This window comes from Centruroides vittatus, unplaced genomic scaffold (assembly GCF_030686945.1).
Source record: "Centruroides vittatus isolate TY-2023 unplaced genomic scaffold, ASM3068694v2 scaffold_1172, whole genome shotgun sequence".
Classification (NCBI taxonomy): domain Eukaryota; kingdom Metazoa; phylum Arthropoda; class Arachnida; order Scorpiones; family Buthidae; genus Centruroides; species Centruroides vittatus.
This window is the reverse complement of record NW_027122672.1, coordinates 1,265,866-1,291,341: the sequence shown is the minus strand read 5'-3', so window position 1 is coordinate 1,291,341 and position 25,476 is coordinate 1,265,866. Positions and strand designations below refer to the sequence as shown.

The 25,476-nt window shown below is 32.5% G+C and overlaps 3 protein-coding genes across 5 annotated transcripts in view; 1 reads left to right on the top strand and 2 right to left on the bottom strand.

Moving 5' to 3' along the window:
- The window catches only part of LOC136986769 (phospholipid-transporting ATPase ABCA3-like), an 83,707-nt gene extending 69,336 nt beyond the window's left edge, over window positions 1-14,371 (top strand). For all 3 annotated transcript variants that reach the window (XM_067284371.1, XM_067284370.1, XM_067284368.1), the window contains 7 exons: window positions 59-335; window positions 2,954-3,079; window positions 3,913-4,152; window positions 7,389-7,891; window positions 10,514-10,701; window positions 13,380-13,550; window positions 13,656-14,371. In XM_067284371.1, coding sequence (XP_067140472.1) covers window positions 59-335; window positions 2,954-3,079; window positions 3,913-4,152; window positions 7,389-7,891; window positions 10,514-10,701; window positions 13,380-13,550; window positions 13,656-14,085 — 1,935 coding nt within the window. In that variant the 3' untranslated portion in view covers window positions 14,086-14,371. The remainder of the gene's footprint in view (window positions 1-58; window positions 336-2,953; window positions 3,080-3,912; window positions 4,153-7,388; window positions 7,892-10,513; window positions 10,702-13,379; window positions 13,551-13,655) is intronic.
- Window positions 14,372-19,348: 4,977 nt separating this feature from the next.
- LOC136986805 (uncharacterized) lies at window positions 19,349-20,023 on the bottom strand. Its single transcript, XM_067284420.1, has one exon. The coding sequence runs from the start codon at window positions 20,021-20,023 to the stop codon at window positions 19,349-19,351; it is 675 nt and encodes a 224-aa protein (XP_067140521.1).
- Window positions 20,024-20,134: 111 nt separating this feature from the next.
- Window positions 20,135-21,735, bottom strand: LOC136986794 (peroxynitrite isomerase THAP4-like). The gene is made up of 2 exons (XM_067284409.1): window positions 21,488-21,735; window positions 20,135-20,500 (listed from the first exon to the last, which is right to left on the bottom strand). Exons 1-2 carry the CDS (start codon window positions 21,672-21,674, stop codon window positions 20,190-20,192), a joined length of 498 nt encoding a protein of 165 aa, XP_067140510.1. The 5' UTR covers window positions 21,675-21,735; the 3' UTR covers window positions 20,135-20,189.
- Window positions 21,736-25,476: the final 3,741 nt, after the last annotated feature.

The window sequence follows — 25,476 nt, the reverse complement described above, 5'->3', positions numbered from 1 at the left end:
ATCACATACACTTTTTAATTATTTGTAGTAATGCTATTTTATAATTTATATTTTACAGACCGTTAGTATTAATCAATATAATACCGACGCTTTTCAATACACACAAAACACCATTTTTGGTTTATCGTTTGTGATGGCAAGTTTTGTAATTTTTGTAATAAAAGAAAATTCAAGTAAAGCAAAACATTTACAGATAATAAGTGGTGTAAACAGATTTATATTCTGGTTTTCTACATTTATCTGGGATCTTTTAAATTACATTATGTGTGGGATTTTTACGCTATTGAGTTATATTATATTTAATATTGAAGCATTTTATTCATTAGAAACACAAGGTATTTATAAAAATTAATTATGTCTTTTAATTTATTAAATTTAAGTATAATATTTGTACTTTTTTTTTTTATTACTTTATAAATTTATTTTCATTTATAAATACTTACAAACATGTTTTATTTTAATTAATTTGATACAAGTGCAAAAAGCAAATTACAAAATTAATAAAAGACCAAGAATTAAATGTGTGTAAAAAGTTTAATAATTTAAATGCCAGTTTGTAACAACAAAAATATTTTTAATGCTATTTTTTATCAAACGTTTTAAGAAATTTTTCTATTAAATTTAATCTTAGAAACATTTATAGTGTATACTAAATTACTTTATTGTTCTGATTAAATTCGATCAAACAGAAAATTATTTCTATTAATTAAAAGAAATATTCAAAACTAAATACAGTAGAGCGTCGATAAGTGGAACCAATTGGGGACTGGGGTCCTTCCAGTTAATGATTTGTTCCAGTTTCCGACTTTGTACGAAAAAATACATTAACCTGTCCGATGTTCAAATTTTTCTCTGTTGCGTATCGCTTCCTGTTGAATTTTTCTCCGTTGCGTGTCGCTTCGTGTTGAATTTTCGTCGATTTTAAGCCTAACGAAAATTTTTATAATAATCATCGAGGCTATCGTATCGTTAAAAATTATTTCTGCATTTTGTACAAACAAAATAAATATATTAAAGAATATAAAAAACATGAAAATTATACTTTAGAAGTAAATTTAGTATCAAAAACATTCGATTCAGCACGACACAGTCCGACTGAAAATCGTTCCACTTTCCGGCCATTCCACTTACCGACGCTCTACTGTATACTCAAAACATTACAAAAATTTTATTTTGATATTTTAAAAAATATCGTAGAAGTGTATTCATACATTGGTCATCTATTAATTAATTAATTAAAATTGTTTTTTTGAAGCAAATAAATAAATTTTTAATGCTTTTTGCATGCTTCTTAATAAATCAGTTTAGAGCCTAATTAGAACTAGTTGAAGAGTTTTTGAAATTTTGAAGGCAATAATAAAACAAGAAACTGCAAACTAAAATTGGTAGATAAAACAAATTTTATTGTTTCTAACAAATATATATATATATATGTATCAAATGAAAGATGGTGATAAACGAAAATATTAACACGCACAAAACTCCTATGGATTTGAAAAATATTAATTGTTCTTAATTTTCATTTGTACACTATATCAAAATTATAGAAATGACCCAAAATAAAAACAAATCCATTACAACAATACAGTATTCTGTATATTGTTATTGAAGTATTTATTTAATGCTGAGAAATACAAATTCAGAAAAAAATTTTCTCGGATTTTCTTTTATTTATTCTTATTTAAAAAACTTTTTGAATCTCTTCAGATTGTTTTAAGATGAATTTAAAGCACGAAATGTAGAGAGAAATTTTTGATTCGAGCTGTAGTTTGTGGGAATGATAAATTTAAAGAGAAATAACACTTCCTATTAATCAGATCCTTTGTTTAGGTATTATAGATAAATCATGTTAATTCTACAAAAATAACAGATATATTAAATTAAATTTTTTCATAATGCTAAATTTATATACTTGTAACTGCTAATAATAATAAAATTTTGTAAATGAAAACGGATTTGCATATTTTTATCAATTCTGTCTCAACTACATACTTTCAGAATAATGTATATAAACATACAGAATTATATTTTTTGTATGCAATATACTTTGCACCAAAATTATTGGTTTTACTTTAAATCGATATATAGGTACTATAAATTTAAATTAATGTATATTTAAAATATTTATTAAATTTTGATACAAAGAATCATTTTCCTTTCTTGTTAATTTACTCTATAAATAATTTATAATGTAATAATGATGTTAAAAAATTACTTATTGATAAATAAATTCATCAAAAAAAGAAAGATATTAAACACGTTTTATCATATTTAATGTTTTTTATATTGTTTGTTAGTTCATTTCGATTAATAAAATTTTATACTAGATAAAATAAACTACGAGTTCACAAACTCTAAAAGAAAAATTGCATTATCATTAAACAGTTGCTCACTTGTTTTGTATATTTCACGAATCTTGGCAGGGCTGCTGTGATGCATGACAGTAATAATGAGTCTATGTTAGTATGTGAAAGGTACAGGTGAAGTTAATCATAATTACCTCTCAGGTTGCCAACATATACTGCCTTTAATACTCCACAGTCTCTTTTAGGTAATGTGCATCTCCCAGGCAAGATTTGTGAAACAACCTGTAGTCTATTTCTAGTTAATTCTTTAAATTATTACATGGAAAAATTATTTTTAATTTAAATTAAATAATTATCTCGGTAACCGACTGGTGGAGATACACGAGGCTTATCAAACTGTAATGGTGCCAAGGAAATCACATCAAAAAAAGAAGACAATTTTGGTCTTTGCTAGAATGCATCCCACAAATAAGTCTCCTTTTTTTTTTTTTTATGTGATTTTGATTTTTTTGACTCCATTACAGTTTGATAAGTCTCACATATCTCCACCAATTGGTTATTAAGATAATCATGTAATTTAATTTAATAGAGGCAAGAAACTTATAACTATATTTTTGCTTTGTGCTGATATATTTTGTATTTTACAGCTGCATTATTTTTACTGTACACCATTCATGGGGTTGCAGTCATACCATTAATATACTGCCTTTCTTTTCTATTTGAAGTTCCATCTAGAGCATTTATTATTCTCAGCATTTCATATATGTTTGTTGGTAAGTTTGTTGTATCTTTATTATTTGATTCTTTTTTATAATTTATTTATTGATATTGTTTGGAATATCAATTATTATTTAATATGAGTTGAGGGCAAGACACTACTAATTTGAGGTGGAGAGCGTATATTTTAAATTAAATAAATTTAATAAATATGATTAAAAATTGCAGTCTGACATTGTGACGTCGTCACGATAAATAATTGCTCGTTGTAATTAGGATTTAGTCAAATTATTCCAATAGGATTCAAATCACATTCCTAAAGCTTTTATTGTGTTAATAATAAAGTTTGCCAATTGAAAAATTGTTTATAAACTGATTTTTTTTTTTTTCTACTCTGTGGGCAATAAGAGAACCTCTTTTTAGCAAGTTCATTATGGATTTGGTCAGGCTCACAATGGGGTGGCTGAGTGGTAAAGGACAGGACTCCACATATCTGGATGGATCACCCCCAAAAAAATTTCTGGGGTGTTTTGACCCATTTGGATTCGATCCCAGGTCCTCCAGAGTGGTAGGCTGTCGCCTTAACCATCTATAAACTGATTTAAAAGCAAAATAATTTTTATTCGGATTTTTTCACTTTTCGTACTTTTAAGTTTCATTCTTCAAAAAAAGGAAAAAAAACAAATTAAATTATAATTATGTTTTCATCAAATAAAATAGAACTATGTTTCTAAAGGTATTAGAAAAAAAATGAAAATTTGTTTTTTAAGCTATGAATAAGTTAAAAATATAAATTTTATTTAAAATTGTTTGAAAAAGTAAGATTTATATAAATAAATTTTTTTTGTATAATTTATTATTACTAATAAAAATATATGAATATTTTCAGGTAATGCATTAACAATAATTATATCTTTACTGGAAATTCCATTCTTAAATTTCAAAAATATTGCTAGACCGTTAGATACCGTATTTGCACTTCTCTCGTCACCATATTGTATGGGACGTTCAATAGGACTTCTTTACAAAAACTACTATTATAATAAAATCTGTGATATACCTATTGTAGATATTGTTTGTCAAAATGAAAGTAGTCTTATTTTTGAAGAGGTGAAATCTTGTTGCAAAGGTAAGAGAAAAATTTGTAATAATCTTAGAAAAAATGTAAATTTAAATGTTTTGATGAATTTTCATAAAATGATATAAAACTTTATAATCATATTTAAAACGTGTTCTGATTAACATTAAAAATAATAGCATGTTCTTGTTATTATTTTGACTTATACGTATACCAGGAGCGAATTCTTTGTGCTTGCTTAGCATGCACCGCATACTTAAGAGAAAGTTTTGACTGTCAATATACTTTTTATATGAGAACAAATATGCCAATAATAATTTATTTTAACATGTAAACTCTTTTATCGTTTGTGTTTGCTTTTACATTGTCAGCTAGCGGATAGCCAGTTTTAAGTCAGTGTGATGGCTGCAGGAACTCGATTGCTTGCTTGTGTGGAGGTTTGCCGCAGCAAACGAGTGTGCACACATGATCGTTCAAAGCATTTAACATAGTCAGATTGTATCGAAAGCTTGCGGTACCCAGTCGGCATACACGTATTGTGTACAGAGGTGGAGCTACATAGAGATTATAGGGCTAAAGCCCTGGGCCCCCAGTGTCAAGGGCCCACAAAAATTGAATTATCATCATACATTTTTAATACTTCTTCATTATAATATATTTTGTGTGTAGATATAATGGGCTTTATAATAGTCCATACTTTTTTATTCACACCAAATAATGTTTCTGCCTATTATTCTTATTATAACTTTCAGCATGCTCAAAAATTTTGGTCAGGATTTGCCCCTGACATATACACACACACACACAACACACACACACACACACACACACACACACATTACTGTTGTAGTAACGAGGGCCAACAAATTGTTCCCGACGTATAAAAATGGCAAGTGTGTAAAGGATCTTACAAATTTTAGCACACGACAAATTTTTGATAACTATATATTCTTTATAAAACTTAGGATCACAATATCTACGGATATACAATTGTTTTTTTCTGCTTTGTGACATAAATTAGGTGGATCAAATCTTACAACAAGCATATACTCGACAAGTACGAACGAATCTAGAACTACGCGTAAAATATATATACAATAGGTACAAACGACGTTAATCTACAAAGCACTCCTCGATGAATTCCTCGGCCAAGTCCAACGATCCTTCCGTCCAGTCGGTGATCCAGTCAGCGAAAAAAAGATGGTTCCACACATGGAGCATCGCCATTTATATTGCCCGCCATCCAGGTTACAGCTACGTCACGTGGTAAGCACTGACCAATCCTAACTGCACTTACAGGCACCCGGCAAAAGGGTGAAACGACAACACGAAAACAATTAACACGTGCGACGACAACTAGACTTCCGATACGGAAAACGGAACTCCTATATATATATATGTACATATAACTACCATAGTGATTTATCACTACACTGTATATATGTGTGTGTGTGTGTGTGTCAAAACTTGAGTTTTGAACTTACTTCATTCCTAAAAGTTGTTCAAAAACTGATTTTTTTTCAAACTAAAACAAATTTTCCCATAAGAAACAGTATAAAATGGATTAATCTATTCCTGACTCCCAAAATAAAGCCTTTTTTTTTTTACCTTTTTAGCATATTTTATCCATAAAAATGCCTACAAATGCAATATATTATTATCTATATCTATGTTCATTTTATATACATATTAAAAGCAAAATGTTCTGCACTGCCAATCAAAACCAAAACCATCGCTTTACAAAAAAATGCGATAAATAGAGACTTGACTGCCTCAAAGAAATATTGTCTGTCTTGATTGATTTGGTTATAAGTACTTTATCCACACTTTCCAAAATATTATGTTTCAATTGCTTTGGTTTAAATTTTAATTTAAATTAATTAATTAGTTTCGATTTTATTTTTAGTTTTAGTTTCAATTTTGGTGTAAAAACTAGTTATAATTGGGTTGAAATTTGAAAAAAATTGTAGATCTATAAATTTTCACTGTCATCCATCCGTTTGTCTGTCCTTCCTTAATCTCGAGAATAGAGTTATATAGATGAAAGTCAAGACCAGATATGGAAAGCTTAAGAAAAGAAGGCCCCGATTAACTATACATAAACTTCTGGTTTGCGCCAGAAGTCACATTTTTTCAATTCAAAAATTTTCCCATGAAAGGAGTTAAATAGATTGGTATGACTCTATTGCTAACAGAAAAGTATAATGTACACCACCAATATGAGTTCAAAATTCTGTTTGTGAACTAATTTGTTTGAAAAATAAATCATTTGAAATCTGAGGTTTGACTGTATATATATATATATATATTAATTATTATTAATTAATTTTTAATTATTAATACAAGCAATTATTTATTGGGACATTGTAACAATGCCAGATTGAAATTTTTAATCATTTAATTAAAAAAATCATGTGACTTCTGGTGTTTAGACCAGAAGTTTGTATATACCTAATCAGGGTCTCCAGCCTCTAAACATTCCATATCTGGTATCCATTTTAGTAATATCTTGCCTCCGTACATCATATTTCTGTTGATAATAATCAAGCCATGCCAGTCCTCTAGCTAACTCTGTTCTGGAGAACATTTTGAATCGAAATCATATGACTTTTAGTCCCGACCCGAAGTTCATATATATATATAGTTAATCGGAACCTCTGGCTCCTAAGCTTTCTATATCTGCTCTCGATTTGCATCCATCTGACTCCATTCTCAAGATTAATGAAGGACAGACATGCAGATAGATGACAGTTGGAAAGTATATGTCTGCAATTTGAAAATTTCAGCCCAATAAGTTTTTCTTACATTATTGACATTAAGTCGCTTAATTGTTTTTGACTTGTATCTCTTAAAGTAATATTTAAAAACCACAAGTAATTAAATTTATCATGATCAGAATAAGTTTAAATCTCATTTAAATCGATTATTTTACAAAATCTAATTTTTCTTGGATAGAATAGTTGATAAATGTTAATTTACTTTCAAAATTTAAATTGGAAAATATTTTAAAATGTTTTAAATCCTATAATTCAATATATCTTGTAAATTATTGAGTTGCATAATAAGTTTATTTGGATTGTGGCGTTTCATACTTTTTATAAGCATTATATTGTTTATAATAATTAATTTAAATAAGTTAATTAAATTGTAGCTAGCTGAATTATTTATTCATAAAATTTCAATTCTTAAATCAGGAAAGAAATTGTTACTTGTGACAAATTTGTTACACGATCTGATATTAAAAACATGTGTATGAAAAAAATTAATCATTATTTTTATTTTTACAGACAAATGTATGTCACCTTCTTTTTGTTTGGATAGAACAGATAATATTTATTCGTGGGAATTACCTGGTCTTGGAAAAAATATCATCTTCCTATGTTTGCATGCCATTTTAAATTTTGCGATGTTGATTTTCATTGAAAAGAAAGGATTTAAAAATTTGAAAAAAATCTATTATATTTTCAAAAAGAAACACGATCCGATTTATCCCCCTCCCGTGACATTAGACGACGACGTAAAAGAAGAGTCCGATCGAATTTTAAATACCGAATTATCGGAGTTACAGAAAACCGACATTGTTATTTTGAAAGATCTGACAAAATTTTATCAACGTTTTTGTGCCGTAAATAAATTAACTCTTGGAATAAAGAGAGGAGAATGTTTTGGATTACTCGGTTTAAACGGAGCCGGTAAAACTACAACGTTTCAAATGTTGACTGGCGATGAACCCATATCATCCGGTGATGCTTATTTAGATGGAATCAGCATAAAATCACAAATTTTTAAGGTAAATTATACAATAGATTTTACTTTAAAGTTTATAATTTTATTAATTTTTTAAATCTTGCATATCATTATTTGCTGACTTGATAATAATTATATTGAATATACTGTCAATAGTGAATGTGGTAGACATGGTTGGATTAACCATTAGGCAAAATAAGTATATGCTTAGGGCATCAAAGAAAGGGAGTACCACAGAAATTTTTCATTTCCTGGTTTACCGTGGATGTATGGTGCAAAACTGCAAATGGTACAGTTGAACCAGGGGTTCCCATAATAAACAGAAAATATTTGCTGGCATCATTTCTCTCAAAAAATAAAATTTTATATTTTGTTTTATTATTTGGTCATATTTTGAATTACTAAACGCTATATGGGGGCACCAAAATTTTTTAAGTGTTCACAGCCTCTATAAGTTTTAATCCAGCACCAGTGGCAGATAATATTCTAGTATTGAATAGATTAAAATGGATTGCTCAAGAGTTATTCAATTTCTAAATTTTTAACTGTTGAATATAAGAAAAAGTTCAAATTACAGAGTTATAGAACAGACCAGTTATGCAAAACAACACACATATCAAAATTGCATCTAAAACATTATACAATATAAGATTATTATATCTTTCCAATCTATTATGGCAAAATACAGTCAATGTGTAACATGGATATATTCAATATATTATATACTTATTCATACTTATAACATGGCTTACTCATAATATAAATCAAAGTTTTGGATTCTATTGCCTGTGTTATATTGGGCCTACAATGTGATCAAAGTAATCGAAATTTTCTAATATAAAAAGTCCATTTACTGTATATCTTCTAATAGTGGCCTCCATGTCTATGTGCCTTACGTCTTTTCCTGCTCCCTTTGCAATGTGGTGGGTCTGACTCGGTGGAGAGGAGTTGTGTAAATCTGGGTGTGTAACCTGGGGGGAGATTTATTGGAGTGTGTGTTTCGAGGAGAAATTAGAATGGAAATAGAGAGAAAAGGAACGGAAATGGAGAGGGAAGAGTGTGGTGTATGAAAGTGTGTGAAAAAAATAGTTGGGAAGCCGGAAAGTAAAGACTGTGCAACCGGGTCAGCGGGAAGATTTCGTTTTCAAACTGTTTCCTGTCTGATAAGAAGTAAAAGAAGAGGTACACTTTAAACTCATTGTCGGTACCTTTTATGTCTGTGCGTTACGGGAATTCTGTAGCATATTATTGTCGGGAGAATTGTGTGTTAAAGCTACTTGGTAGATAGGAACGTACGGAGCCCGACAATCCAGTGTGTTTCCCTGGATGTATTGTATGTTCCAAGGAAAATTAAAGGGTTATCTTGTTAATTTGGATAGTTGTCTTTGTCTAGTCCCTACCGAGATAATGAATCCCCCCTTCTAAGCATCTGCTCTATCAAGCACGTTTGCTATCAATTTGTCCCATCAAAGAAATCACTAAAGTTCTCCGTGTCAACTCGTTCGTACTTTATATAATCTCACATCTATTTACCAAACTGGGTGATTGACCTGGTGCATATTAGAAACCAGTTACTGTTAGAAACTGGCATCTAAGGTTATATTCTACAAAAAATGAGGAAACTGAGTAACAAACAGATAAAAATAATACAAATATAGAAAAGGGTTGTGGGGAAGTACTCGATCTTTAGAGTATTCCCCGTGCAGGAACAAAACAAAAAGAAACTTCAAAGAAATAAATCACATGCTCTATGACTCCAATGCAAGGAGCTTAAAGTTTATTTTAGTCCTTCCAATCACTACTCTGTCCCTTCGCTATAACACACACTAAAACAAAAGAAACAACACACACAAAAAAAACAATCTTGCGACTCTATCGTCTACACGTCCTCTCTCCAGTCTTTCTTCCGAAAAAAAAAAAAAAGTCCTCTTCTTCCGTTGAGCATGCGCGATCTCCCTCTCTCTCTCCCTTTTTTTCTTCCGAAAACGTGGCCCGTCCTTTCTTTACCCTGCGGCCCACCCAAGGATCACGCAATAGAACACGTGATCTTTGGACCACATATCTCCCCTCCTCCCATTAACTTTTACAACAGGAAGCTTTTACGCTATGAGGGCCTGTCCCTCCTTTACACCGTGAACCACCCAAGGGGTTGGTTACGAACCGGTTAGGCAACGGAACCGGTTAGGGGTTGTTAATTTAAAAATGGTAACCTGTAATGTGTGTCAAAAATGAAACTGAAATTCGATTGTGGAAATGCAAGGAGAGAAGCAAGTGGGGAATTACCAGAGACCAGCTTCTATTCAGAATAGTCTTTGCTGTAACCTGGTATGGTTTATGGGCAATTGGAGACTAGATGTCTATTAGAAGATATTTGGAAGCTATATATAACTTATTTATAAAACGCCAATCAACGAAAAGAAAATTAATTTGATCTGGATTAAAAATTACAAGTCTTTCTGATTAATTTATTAATAAATGGCATTATTTTTCATGTTAAATTTAATCTTTGTGAACAGATTAGATTACATGTTAGCTTGAATTGTTTAAATTATAAATTAAAATATGTATAACAAGTTTATCATTAAATTTTTTTTTAAATATGTATATTTTTTATTCAATTACTATTATAATAAATGTACTTTTATATTTATTATTATTCCTTTAGATTAAACATAGGATAGGCTATTGTCCACAGTTTGGAGGTTTAATCGATATTTTGACAGGAAGAGAAACGCTAACATTATTTGCTAGATTGCGTGGCGTTCCGGAGAGAGAAATTCCTAAACAAATTTTTATTCTTAGCGAGATGCTGCTTTTTACTAAACACATTGACAAATTGGTAAAACAACTCAGGTTTGTATTAGTAGTAATTTGTATTTGTATTAGAAATAATTTAAATTTATGCCATCAGTTTAATTATATTTTAGTGAATTTTCATGATAGTTATTTATTTCTACCAGGTGATCAAGTGAAAGTAGAGTTTATGAGAAGTAAAGAGGCAATGTTGAAGTTGGCTGTGTTTGTTGCACCACTGCAGCATTGCCAAGTCTGATTTGCAGCATCTTAAACCCTTCATGTTATTTCTCAAGAGTTCTACTTTCCATTAATTATTTAGTAGTTTTATATGTATGTAAATCAAACATCTAATAGTACTTGTAACATTCATTCATTCTTTATATATCTGTCTGAAATATTTAAATGATATTTATCTCAGTTTCTATCATTTTCAAGCAACAGAACATTACTTATCCATCTTTCTATATATTAATGCTGTGATGAGGGAGTCAAAATCTTGTATGTTAACCACTAGAATAAACATTAATTTTTCATATTATTATTAGAAAATTATAGATGATAATTTGAAATAAAATTTCTGCTAATGAAATAAATTTTATAAATTTACAATAAAATTTTATTTAAAAACTTCTGCCTGAATTAGTTTGAAATATTCCACTGTTAAATGGGGAAGTATTTGAAAGGTGTATAAAGATGATATAAACCCTGTGGATACAAGAAATCTGGTAACTTACACACCATCAAAATGTATAAACAGAAATTCATATATAATTTAATTTTTAATTCACAGGAAAAATATATCCAATTTCAGTTAAAATTTTTCAAAATGAAATATGATTTTAGAGCATTTTTAAAGTATATTTAGCATAGTCTGGACTTTTTTTAGTTTAGAAATCACAAAAAAATTCATATTCCAAGTCCAATTTCATATTTTAATATTAAGTTTTATCTGTTGTGGCTATAATTTGGCTATGGGAGGACGGCGGATACATTGCGGATACATCTCTGCCGAGAGGGCGTTTTTGTAGCTTTGGAGCACGAGGTGTGCTTACCTTCCATGTAGAGCTTGTGAGACCTTTGTAGTTAACAATAAAGTTGTTATGTTGTTAAAGGCTTAGATTAATTGTGAATACAGATATCGTAGGCACAAAAAACCTTACACGCTGTTTCTAGCAATCAAATTAATAAGCACAAACGTTTTCGTAAACCTTCTCTGCTATGACGTCACTTGTAAGAGGAAACCCCTCATAAACGATGACGTCACGTAAACATTTGCTATCCGACTTTTCAACCGACCTCAGTGCACCTGAAGAAGGCCTTTCAAAACGGCCGAAAACGTTTGTGCTTATTAATTTGATTGCTAGAAACAGCGTGTGTAAGGTTTTTTGTGCCTACGATTTTAAATTAGTTCTAGCTTTGTGTGCAGAGATTAGAATACAGATATCCTAGCATGCGAGAATAACGCAACATTATCAAAATTATTTTGAATACATATTTCTCACAACTGTTGAAATAAAATCCTTAGTAAACATCTCAATTATGAAGTGTAAAATATTCATTATTTCTTAATTTTAAAGTTCATAAAGAGAATTTTTTTCATTGTATAAGTTACAGGAATTTATTGGTAAACTTAGAAAGTAGTGGGGATTGAAAGAACATCATTAATAAGCTAATTATGTAATGTCAAAGGCAAGTCAATGTTACATAATTAATCAAGCAATAGCAAGTGTTAAATGCAAGCTATCTGTTGGCTTTAGTTTAATTGATATGAGAGAGATTCCAATTATGAAATTATGACAGGTATGCACCATCAGTAATTGATAAAAATTACCGTTTCTTTTTGATAAAACAATGCAAATCTTTAAGTAACTGTCTAATTTATCAGTGCAGTAAATTTAATATGTCATTGCATTGACAGACTTCTTAAAGAATATTTTTAAGAGCATGCCAAGAAGTCTATGTTTTATCTTCATTTTACTTTCTCAGCTGTTATTTATACATAACAAGGGAAAATATTGGAATTATGTCAGATTTGACCCTCCGAGTCTTTTGCAAATCTCCACGTTTTGTTATTCCTGAGCCCTAAAAAGTCAAAGAAATGAGAAAAAATTCTTCATTTGTTTGTGTGTGTATGTGTGTTTCGTTTAATATTTCAGGATAAGGTAAAGATTAATAAATGAAATTTGGCATGGCAACTTGTATATGAGGTGCTATTAAATTTTGGTGATTACAAATTGAGGGGATGAGGAGATAGTGGGGTAACATAGTGTATCTCGAGAGAGGTCGGACTTAACGAAGATTTTACTAGTTAGTAGCATTTACAATATTTTATAAAACTCATCACTACCTTCAAAATTAAGCTTCACACACAGATGGCACCTCACACATAACAGATCATAACAGATGGCACCTCACACAATTTAATTTATTACGATTAATAATATAATACGTTATTTTTAAAATAAAATCTCATAGCATCAGGAAAGTTATGCAACTCGTTGCTTGATTGTTGACTCACAATAATTTTGGTATTGGTAATATCTTCCAAAGTTAGGAAATTTGTTTTAATTATTAATAAAATATGGAATATAAAAAAGATGAATTATTACTATATCTATTCCTTCATAGGTTTTTCCTCCTCCACATGAAGATTTGACAAGTGCAGATTTTAATTTTAGATATTTTAATATTACTTACATTTAGAAACTATTAATTAAACCTCCATATTTTTATAGTGATGGAAATAAGAAAAAACTTAGCACCGCAGTTGCTCTCATGGGAGATACTCCCGTTGTGTTTTTGGACGAACCGACCACCGGTATGGATCCGGTAGCACGAAGATGTCTCTGGAATACTTTGATTGCAATTACCAAACAAGGACGTTCAATTATTTTGACATCTCACAGGTAAATGTCTTGCTATTTTAGTGAGTAATTAAGTAATAAATTGTTTTACTCGCTTAATTGATAAACTGACATATAAGATATTAATTAAATTGTTAATAAATTTAGCATGGAAGAATGTGAAACTCTGTGCTCTAGATTAGTTATAATGGTGAATGGCCAATTTTGCTGTCTAGGGAGCCCTCAACATTTGAAAAATAAATATGGGCAAGGTTTGACTCTGATAGTTAAAGTTAAAAGATGTATCACCGAAGACGACACTGATTTTGAAGCAGCACTGACAAAACACGTTAAGTTTCAGGACAACTTAATAGCTTTTAAGAATTACATGAAGGACATGTTTACGAATTGTGTATTGAAAGAAGAACACGAAAATTCCGTTTGTTATCATCTACCGGATCCAAAAATGCCTTGGGCTCAAATCTTTGGAATTATGGAAAGTATTAAGCCATTATATAACATAGAAGATTATACAATTAATCAAGTGACGTTAGAACAGATCTTTTTAAATTTTTCAAGAGAACAAAGAGGAAATTAATTTTGTCAGTTTAGAATTCAAAACTTCACATTTATTATAAACACTATATAAAAATAATATTAATATATAATTAAAGATGTTAAACCAATTTACTAATTTTCTGATATCATTTAGTAACTTCTAAATCTCATTATAATAAGCAATGTTAGAATTATTTTATTTATTTTAGAATCATTAACTGGAGCTGGCATGCAAAATAAGATACTACTGTGATCAAAAAGTATCGAGAATGCCTCATTTAAACTAATATCACTGTTGTTTATAGCACTGTAACATTTGGAAACTGGCCCTTGTCCCACTTTCTATGCGAAACTGGCCCCCTATTCAAAATAGGGAGCCAGTTTTGCATAGAAAGTCCTTTCAGGAGGCATACCACTTGGCATATCACCCACGTGTTGCCTGCTGCAATCAAATAAACTAAACCCAACAGAACGAAACAAGGGTTTAGTTGGCCTAAATCGTACTGATGCATAGATTTTGACAAAGGGAAAGAAGAAACGAAATAGCACGAGTCCCTCCACCTTTTAAGCAAACAAAACTACGCAGACAAAAAGCATTTAGCATTTTTTGACAGACATTTAACAAGAAACATTCTTTATTATTGGTACTTTTGGAAGCTAATAGAAAACCATTAATAGTTTCCATTGAGAGTTTGTTGCAAAGATTCGTTTTAATAAAGTTAATTTTGGAAGAAAAATCACACAAAGTACTGGAGAGTGGCAAAACCAATAAACCTTCCAAAGTCTTTAAATTCAAATTTTCCATCATGTTGATGAATACAAATATAAACTTTCAAACTTATCAACTAGCCTTTTATTTTTTATATCATCGGTAATTCACCTCGACTTTCTACATACAAATGCCATTGAACATCAATAGACCATAATAATTCAGAATTCTGTTGGTCCTAAACTTTAGGCAGTTTATTCAGTAAAGGATGGATAGAATTTGGCTTCTTTTCCAAAAATGTCAAATCATATGTACAAGGGCGTCGCCAGCCAATGGGCCAGGGGGGGGCAAGATGATATAAATTGATAGAGGATATGAATTGTATGTAGGTAAAATAAAAACGATTCATAAATTTTAAGAAGCTTAAGAAGGTTATTTTAATTAAAACATAATCTTCTTGGGTTTTTCGCGTGGGAATTATAAATCGGGCAATAAATGACTTAGCATTTAAATAATTTTTTTCGCATGTCTAGGGAGGGGCAACTGCCCCTCTGCCCCCATCTGGCGATGCCCTTGCATATGTACACACAGAAGAGGGCACAGATTTAGGAAAGTGGAAAGTATAATTTAAAAACATATTAAACATGAAGAACTTTATCTCCAATTGAAGCTCAGCAACGGCTTGTGTTGCTGTGCTGTCGCGACGAAATAGTCATTGTAACAGACAGGCTCTAAAGACTCCTACAAAGTGATAGCCATCCTCATCATCATCACCAATAACAGCCTCTCCCACTTTAGGCTGGATGACCGCGCAATCAAGGTGGCAGCCTACCGTTCTGGGGGATCCGGGTTCGAATCCTGATGGGTGAAAAAGTCCCCAGGAATTTTTCGGGGGGTGATCCGTTCGGATATGTCAGGTCATGTCTCTCAACACCCAGTCGACCCATTGTGGACCTGGCTGAACCCATAATGAACCTGCTAAAAAAAAAAGAGGTCCTCTTAGTGCCCACAGGGCAGAAAGAGTTAAAAAAAATAAAAAAAGCCATTTCCACTACAACTTCAGGCACACAGCACCTTCATTGCCCACCCAGAAACTACAGCACCTTCATTGCCCACCCAGAAACTACAGCACCTTCATTGCCGAGGGGAATGCTATCCTGCAGACTGTTCTTTGCACTATCAATCACCATAAATCAGGCATCTGCTTGGATTCCCTCTCTGTTCTTGAAGTTCTTACCTCCACCCAGACCACCATACACTCCATCACCAGCCATATCTTCCACACACTCCAAACAACTACAATTGCAATCGCCACATCCAACTAGTTTCGACCCCCCCCACATAGTGGGATCACCATTAAAGAGGCTGCAGATCAATTTGCTAAATTCCTCACAACCCACGCCATCACGGCCGATGGACTCATCCGTTCTGAAATCACTGCCTGCATGGAAGACATCTGGTGAAGTTACCAAACCCACAACAACTACCCCTGTCTTCATCATCAGTATTTAAAAAGAGTTTGGCAAGAGCTCTGTCGTAGTTTGAATATTGGGTAGCACGCTCTGGTTTATTTACATTTTTACAATAAAAAATTCTCTCTTGGGTCGATGGTCAAATAACCTTTGACCATCAATATCTCTCGTTGTAGGTCAAATTTTAAAATTTGTCTTCGGTTACGACACAGACACACCGTTTTATTAGTTCTATTCATTTGCAAAATTTCGTTTGAATCGGTAGAGCCGTTACTTTGCAAACGTGTTTCGGCGATTTGTCAAAAGGAAGCTTGCTCGCTTCGCTTCAATAGGAGAAAAAAGTGATCACGTGACATAGGTGTCACGCATATTGATACGGTTGTAAACAAGCTGTTCCGTTTGAAGGATAGCTTTATAATAATGGAAGAACGAAAATATTTTTTAGGAAGGTTAACAATGGTACAATTAAAGGAAGAATTAAAAAAGTACAATGCCAAGTTAGCTGGTAGAAAAGCCGATTTAATAGAAAGGTAAGTTAAAATAATCTACATCTATATTTTTATCGTTAATTATTACATCTATAATTTCAAGTCCTTATAACTATTACATGATAAGGTAACTTACCAGTACATGAAAGTTTTAAGGATAAGATTTCACAAAATGCACGTTTTTTGTCGATAAAAACATTTAAAGATCAGTAAAGTTGTCATTGATTCCTTTTACATTTGTCTAACCAATACATAAGATCAAAACTTTAATTAAAATAAATTTTTTTTCCTTCGGAATATGGTCACGTACCGAGCCTAATATATTATAACCAATTTATACCAGTATCTGAAATGTTAACTGTACCAATAGGTTATCACTGTAATTTAGAACAATCAACACAAACAAAACTATGTTCTATGAAGTTCTAAGACAATATAAGAGATACATATCTTAATCTTTTACCAAGAGAAAACAATATTCGGAGTATTTAAAATAAATATAATCAAAATGTCTTTTTTATTGGTCACAAGTCTTCTTGTTTCAATAATTTAATGCAATAAGACTAATTTCTTCACCAATAAACTTTTTGTACAAGTGAATTTTTTCCCATTTTCTTTTACTAAATTTGGCATACACTATAATATATGCCATATTTAGGTGCTTGTCAATACTGTTCAGTTACCTTATACTGTTTATTTTTATATTATATGTAATATATTAAGGTAAGAATATAATATATAATAATAATTTTTGCCTTTCCTGTCAATGAGACAGAAAAAACTCAATAAAATATTGGTGATCATATGTTAACTAGTTATTAAACTTGTTTACAATAATTTTCAGGTTACTGGCATATGAGAGGAATCAGGAAACTAGTATAATTTTTCTATATCCTGTGATAGCTCTCCTGAACTCAAACTTCCTGATTCATCTGAATATAAGGATCTCTCTCCAAGTTTACAAATACCAGTTTTGACTATAGATACAATTGATGCCTACATGGAGATGTCAGATCAAAGAATGCCACTGTCTGCTGTGCAGATGTATTTTAATGAATTCTTATTATATTGATAATAAGAGGAACAAAAGAGAAACATTTTTTATATTTTAAAGGTAATGTAAAATCTGAATTAACCAAGGGGAACAGATTTACACAGATTTAGTAATTACAGACGATGGGGTTATAGAAAATGCAATATGTGAATGTACAGCAGGTAAAGGGCCTAAAGCGTATTGCAAACATGTATGTGTAACACTATTGGCAATAGAAGAATACGGAAGAACAGGCAATTATAAGTGTCACAAAACATGCACTCGGGTTCTGCAAACATTCCATCAGCCTACCCGCCAACATAAAGGTTCCCCAATTAAGGCTAGTGAGCTTCCATTTCATTTATTTAAGAAGAGAGGAATGAAAAGGAAACGATTGGAAGACATGAAATTTGACCCCAGACCATCTGGCAGTTCAATCTCTGATTATACAAACTTTGTTATTAATTTGGCAATGAACATGCAAAGTGGTTGTGCAATACCGATATTGCAATTAAGGCAACCAGCAAACATGAGGGCTTTAGAGTCAGATCATGATTATTGCAAAAGCACAATGTCCGAAATGTTTTTAAAAGCTTTACATGTAACTGAAGCAAGTAGGGAGTACATAGAACATTTGGAAAAAGAGACCCGATTACAACGAAAAAGTGCAGTTTGGAAGAAGGAACATTTGTTGCGTTTGACATCTTCAAACTTTGGAAAAGTTTGTAAATTAAAATCAGCAGACAGACTAAAATTGTGTGACTCGTTACTGTCAAGTAGGCCAATAAAAAGTAAGGCAATTTCTCATGGCTTAAGGTATGAAAAAGAAGCAATTGAAGCATATTCTTCTTTTGAAAATACTCCTGTGAAAGAATGTGGCATGTTTCTTCATCCAAAATACCCATTCTTAGCTGCAAGTCCAGATGGGCTAGTGGATGATGATAAAATATTAGAAGTTAAATGTCCTTACTCCAGTTTTAAACTTCCTGTGAATGTGCAAAATGTACCATATTTGGAATGTACTGATGACAAAATTACTTTAAAACGGAATCATGATTATTTTCATCAAATCCAAGGACAATTAGCAGTGACAAATAGACAAGTTGCTCACCTGTTTATTTACACAAAAAGTGACTTCAAAGTTTGTATCATTCCAAGAGATGATAAATTTATTGCAGACATGACTGAAACACTAATTATGTTTTTCCATGAGCATTTTAAGCCAGCTCTTTTAAAAAAGATGTTCTATAAACATTAAGTTTATAAAATAATTGAGCTAATTGTTATTTTTATTTTACAATTTGAGTTTATGTAAAATTTTTCTAGATGGTGAATTTTTTAAATAATAAAAAGAGATTTTGTTTTAAAGATTAAAATTTTTTATTTGCTTACAAATTTACAAACCACTATATTACTTTGAATTGAAGTTCCATAATGAAGACTTTACTGTGTATGCTAGTATACATTCTTAATCTTAGAATTTATAAGCAGACAAAAATTTAAAAATACTATAAATGGAAAACTTAAATTAGGCTAGGGTCTAGAATGAAAAAAACATTATATACAGAATTAATAGAGAGCTAGACTAACAGTGAAACAAATTAAACATCTCTGCCAACAATGCATGGTCTAAAATTGCATAACATAAAACATATAAATATAATTTCACTGCCAAGTTTGGTTACTGTCGGATGCATGTGTTGCCTCAAAATCTTATATGTACGAGCCATTCCTATAATACGTTCAATATGTATTCTTTTACTAGATATTTTTCTGTCTCGAGATAACAAACTGCTGCTCGGCTGTGCTTTTCCTCTCATAAAAGTGGGTGTATTTACCACAACATCTTTAGTAATTAGCAAGTCCTGAATGTTAAAACCTCTATCAGCCATTACACAGTCTTTTGCCTCTGTTATTTTACACAGTGAAGACCTTTCTGCAATCTGTCGATCACTCGCAGAACCACCATAGGCTTCTGAAACAAAACTTACTAGACCACCTGGTGTACAACCTACAACTGCTTTTAATGTGTTGTCATTTTTATATGATGACCACGTAGCCTGTTGTGCAACAGGATTTTTTGGTTTGCTTATTTTGCATTCTAGAGAATCAATGATAACTCTAGTATTTGGAAATTTCATTTTAAAATCTCTAAGCATGTATATATCAACAAGAGATCTTTCACTCCATATATCCAACTCTCGCCATTGTAAATACATGAAATTGATCCAAGTAATGAAAACGTTTCGTACTGTTTCTTCAGATACACTAAACATTCTACTCAACTCAAAATTTGCTGTATTCAATCTTAATTTTATTAAAGTCAAGAACAACTGGTTTGGCACTGCAAGTGTTACAACCTGAAACTTGTAATATTTTAAGCTGTATGCTGCTGGTCCCAAACTTTGTATTACAAAATTGAAAGAATTGTAGTTTAGAGAACTACAAATCTTTCAACTGACATTGGGACTTCAAAAGTATGGGTCTCTTAGTTACACAGACCATAGTGCTTGCCACATTATTTTCAATAAGACAAGTAGCCTTTTCCTCCTCCTCATCTATTATTACTTCTCCTCCTATTTCTAATGTACCAGTATCCATTATATAGCATGCATCATGATTATCTTGAACTTTGCGTTCACGGTTTTCTCTTCTTGCTCGTCTGCTCGCAACCGAAGGTGCCTCTTTTTTAGACCAAAAAAATACATTTGGTACAGCATCAGCCTTCAGTTGTCTCTTTGCTGGGATGTTTCCTAATAAAGTAAAATAAATCTATTTATTTTTCATTCAGCATAAAGAATTAACAATTAGATCCATGGTACTATATATATTTTTTATCCTTTGTTAACTTAGCATTAATGCTATGTAAGTGCTCAAAACTAGCCTCTACTGTTAGGGCTTATCACGCCTAGATATTAAAACTAAACAGAGACTTTGGGTATACTATAGATTACTCCCTATGGAATTTCGTGTGTTTGGGTATATAACTAAACTCAGAGGACCGAGACGAGTTCAACGATACTCTACTTTTGGACCGGAGACGAAAAATAAAAAAGTTATCCTACTTTTTTCCGGCGATCGCGCGATGATAGGGAGTCGCGTCGATCTCCGCTAAGTCGGCCTGGCTATCGCAATCGGGAGTCCCGTCGCTTGCCATTAAAATTCTCTTTAGTAGACGTTTCCCCCCCTTTTTACTTTGTTCAAGAACTACCGTGAATCGATCACTAGTTTAGCACATGGCGGCGTGTGGTGGCGCCCATACGAGAGGTCAGTCGGGCCGCCATGTTCGCGCATAAGTAACATTAACCGAAATGGCGATCGCGCGATGATCGGAAGTCGCGTCGCTCTCTCCGCTCTCGTATCGCGTGTTTAACGCTCCGGGAGATGACCGTAGTCCGACGTCACGGTTTGCAGACTTTACCGCAAGATGGCAATACTAGTAACTACAATGCCGTCTGCATGAGAGCATTAAAAAAGTATGGTAAGTGAAAAAGTGTGATAACTTTTTTATTTTTCGTCTACGGTCCAAAAATAGGGTACCGTTGAATTCGTCTCGGTCCCCTGAGTTCAAATATATAATCAAAATCCTGAAATTCCATAGGGAGTAATCTATAGTACACCCGAGACTTTTGATGTAAACATCAAGTATTTTTCAAGCGAGGTGTTTGAAGCTTCTTAATTGCTAATAGCTTGAAAAAAATATTGTACAGTTATTATAATTCTTTAAATAATGTGCTTACCAAAGATATTAATCTCCTTATACTGATCAGGTGTGAAGTGATTTTTACACACGAGACTGGATGAAGTTGGTTTCCAATTTGCTCTTCTAACGGCTTGAATCCATTTCTTTCGCAATGCTGGATTTTTTGGAAACTTGTGACCACCACTATTAGAACAATGTGGTACACAGCACCACGTACTTGGCATTTTTGAAACTTAAAACATTTATTAGATTTTCGTTTAAAAAAAAAACAAATGGTACTTTACAACCGACAACGTATCGCTTAGTCTGTTTACGATCTCATCGATACTAGCGCCGCGTGCGGAGTAGATTTCACTTTTTTCCCCTATTAAATTATCTTTGCTTTGTATTTTGTACCAAAATAAAAAATTATTAAAATGGTCAAAAAAATTATCAATTATGATACACTCATATTTATTATTGGGCAGTATAATATTGAAAAATCAAAAAATTGTTCCTTTTTTTTCATAATCGTCGTTTCACAGTCACTATTGACGATTCAAAATACACAAGCAATTATGTATTGTGACATTGTCACAATACCAGGCTACAATTTTTAATTTAATGTATATGCTCTCCATTTCAAATTAGAAGTGGCTTGCACCTGTACGATACATCATACTTTTCCTTTAACAATAGAGTTATGTCGGTCAACTATTTAACACCTTTTGGGGGGATTTTTGAATTGAAATAAAGTGACTTTCGGTTTGCATCGGAAGTTCGTGTATAGTTAATCGGGGTCTCCTGCTTCTACGATTTCCATATCTAATCACGTCGTTCGTCTATCTAATTCCGTTCTCGAGATTAATAAAGGACACGGAATTTATGGGTCTAAAATTTTTTCAAATTGCAGCCCAATAAAAGTTAACTTCAGAGACCGCTTTTTATTTGAGGCTAAGCCTATGTAAAAACATGTAAATTGGTTAAAAATGTCCTCCGGAAACGAATTATTGTTGGAATCTGTTTGAAAATTGTGGTGTAAATTGATATTTATGTTACGGTTGCTAAAATTGCGGATCGTGGAATGTGAATAAGAAAGAATTTTCTAACACGATGAAAGTGTATTGTAAAAGAAGACTAGGAAAATCTGCATAGAAAAAATAATAAATTAAATATTTAAACTGTAAACAAAATCGAAAAAGTAAACTAAATTCAAAAATAAAAGATCTAGTTTAAAAAATGGCAATACAGTGGTGCCTCATATAACGTACTTAATCCGTTCCAGGTGCACGTCCGTTATACGAAACGCATTTTCCCATAGAAATACATGTTAAAACGTCTAATTCGTTCCGCAGCATAAAATAACCTTACTGTATCATAAAAAATGAACATGGGGTGCGTTCTTTTATTCCTCCGCGTAACTCTGCGCGAGCGACATCCGTTTAAAAATTCCTGCGGAACGCGTTCCTACATTCCGGTGGGAGTGCGCGCCGTCGAACGGCAAAAACGGCCGCTTGTAGCAGTAGTTTACGGTGGAAAGCAACATGGCGTCCTCCATGGCTCAGATAGTTTCGTTTCCGGGTCCATTATGTGGTTTTATGAATGAAAATTTAGAAATTGTGAAAGCGTGAGTTAGCGCACGCGGTGATGTAAGTGTCTTTACGAATTTTTTTCGAGGCTATTTTGAATGCTCTTTCAACAAATAATCCATTTTATGGTTAAATTTTACAATTGGGACCCTTCTTTTGCCTTTAAAAGATCATATTTTAGAATTATAGATTCCTCCATCACGATACTATCGATAGTTTGGGCGCCGCCATCTTTCCTTCTTTCACTGTCGTTCCTAAATGCCTACAAACAACAGCGCACTCCCGTAGTAGCGGCGACGCGGAACGACCGCTATTAAGGAGAATTTTGACGATTATGGCTGTCGCAACGCTTTGGATTCGTGAACGCCCTGCAAACATGTTTTTAGAGCCATTTTCAACTTGAAGATCATAAAGTCAGCGCGGGCTAAATCGGGGAAATAAAAAGGTTCTTCAAACTGAACCACTCCCTTTTCGGTCAAGAATGACTTCAAAGGCAGCGCTAAATGTGCAGGGCGTTATCAGAGAGGTTTCGAGAATCTGGTTTGCGAATACGGTTAAAGTGTACCTAGGTAACCCCAATGGCGGCATTTCCGGTAATCTCCACGACGGTACTGTATATAAAAGAAAATAGAGGGCGCCACTAAAAGACTTACAAATAGTTTTATTTTATGTAAATTAATGTTAACGATTTTTGCGATTGAGATGAGACAAAAAGATCGGTTCAGATGTTAAATTTGGTTGGGTTTGCAACACGTTGAAGACGTTTGTGTTAATTGTTCGAAATGTCGGAAATTAATTTACAGAGAATTTTTAGAAAATTTTTTCAACTAATTATGGCAAATTGTCTCCGGAATTGGATGAATGAGTTTAATATTTTTACATCTCTCCAAGGAGCATTTATTAAAAATAGAGGTGTCGAATACAATTTACTTTAGTTGCTTTACTTTTCAAATATCACTTTACTTTAGTTACTTTACTTTTATTCAAATATCACTTTCGAGGAAATGAAGTTTTTGATACAGTCGATCGTGATTTGTTATGGTATAAGCTTGGGGTATTGGTCTTTCTGCATTTTTCATTAATTTATTCGAGTTTTTTCTCTAATTCATAGAGGATTTTTCATTTTAAACTGATTATGTTGAGTCTAATAATGGTTCTCCTTGAGATAATCCTCTGAGTCCTATCCTTTTCATTTTGTTTTTGAATGATCTTCCTGACCTTCTCGGAGGTCAAAGCTCTATGATGGCATTGTCTTCTTGGCCCACCAGTGGCCAAGCGGTTCCGTTCCCCGAATACTGAAAGTTTCGTCGCCTCTCGCCGGGACGGCTGGCCACGTGAAGTTTTCTGGGTTTTCTCCATGACTGTAATGTCAAATAGGGGCCGGTTACCCTTAAAAAGACCTCCCGGAAGGTATCGCCCAAGTGTTGTGTTGCCGTAACTTAACCCTCTTTGTAATAATCTTTATTATTTGATATAACGGGTGTTGATCGATTAAATAAATAGCAGAAATGCTTTGTCGAATTACAACTTTAAGCAACGAACTCGCCGTGTTCGTTCCACGCTCGTGATGGCAACTTCCGTCCTGCGCAGGCATATACTGGCTTCGCTTGTTACCAGAGGATGCCACTCCAGAATTATAGCTCCTTAGGTCTTATTGTAGAAGCTCATGTAATATCAGAAACCAGAAACGTAATTAATGCATGCATATGTTAGTAAAATCAAGTGTGCATGCGCTACAGTAATACCCCAAGTTATGAAAGTAATGTGGACTGTAGACCTTTACGTAGGTCGAATTTGTAAATTGCTTAAGCACAACTACGTAATTAATAACTCGGTACTGTATTTATTATTGTGTTACTGTAACTTATTTTTTCTGTATAAAAGAATTGTTTAGGATAAAGAGTGCTTTTCACTCTAATTGTAAACATGTATGCAAGCGTACCGGGTAAAGGATTAGCAGAAGAATAAAGTAATAAATTGGTACAGTGCAAAAGGAAGAGAGAGAGAGAATGAATGTTGAAATAGAATAATTCTTTATAAAATTACATGTTACCGTAACTGCGATTTTATACAAGTCGCGTGTCACGTAACTCGGAGTATTACTGTACTTTCTAGCAGATCACACCGAGCCAGCAACAACTGTCATATGGAAAAGTTAAACAATTAAAAAAATGTATTAGCAACAGTCCAAAAACCAACGTGTAATTATTATAGCCGGGCATTGTGACATCACAATGCTGTAATTTTTAATCATATTTTTTATTTAATTTAAAATATATGCTCTCCACCTCAAATTAGTAGTGGCTTGCCCCTGTACATAATACTTTTCCTTTAACAATAGAGTCGCACCGGTCGTTAACTCCTTTTGGAGAAAATTTTTGAAATGAAATAAAATGACTTCTGGTTTTCGTCGGAAGTTCGTGTATAGCTAATCGGGACCTCCTGTCCCAAGGATTCC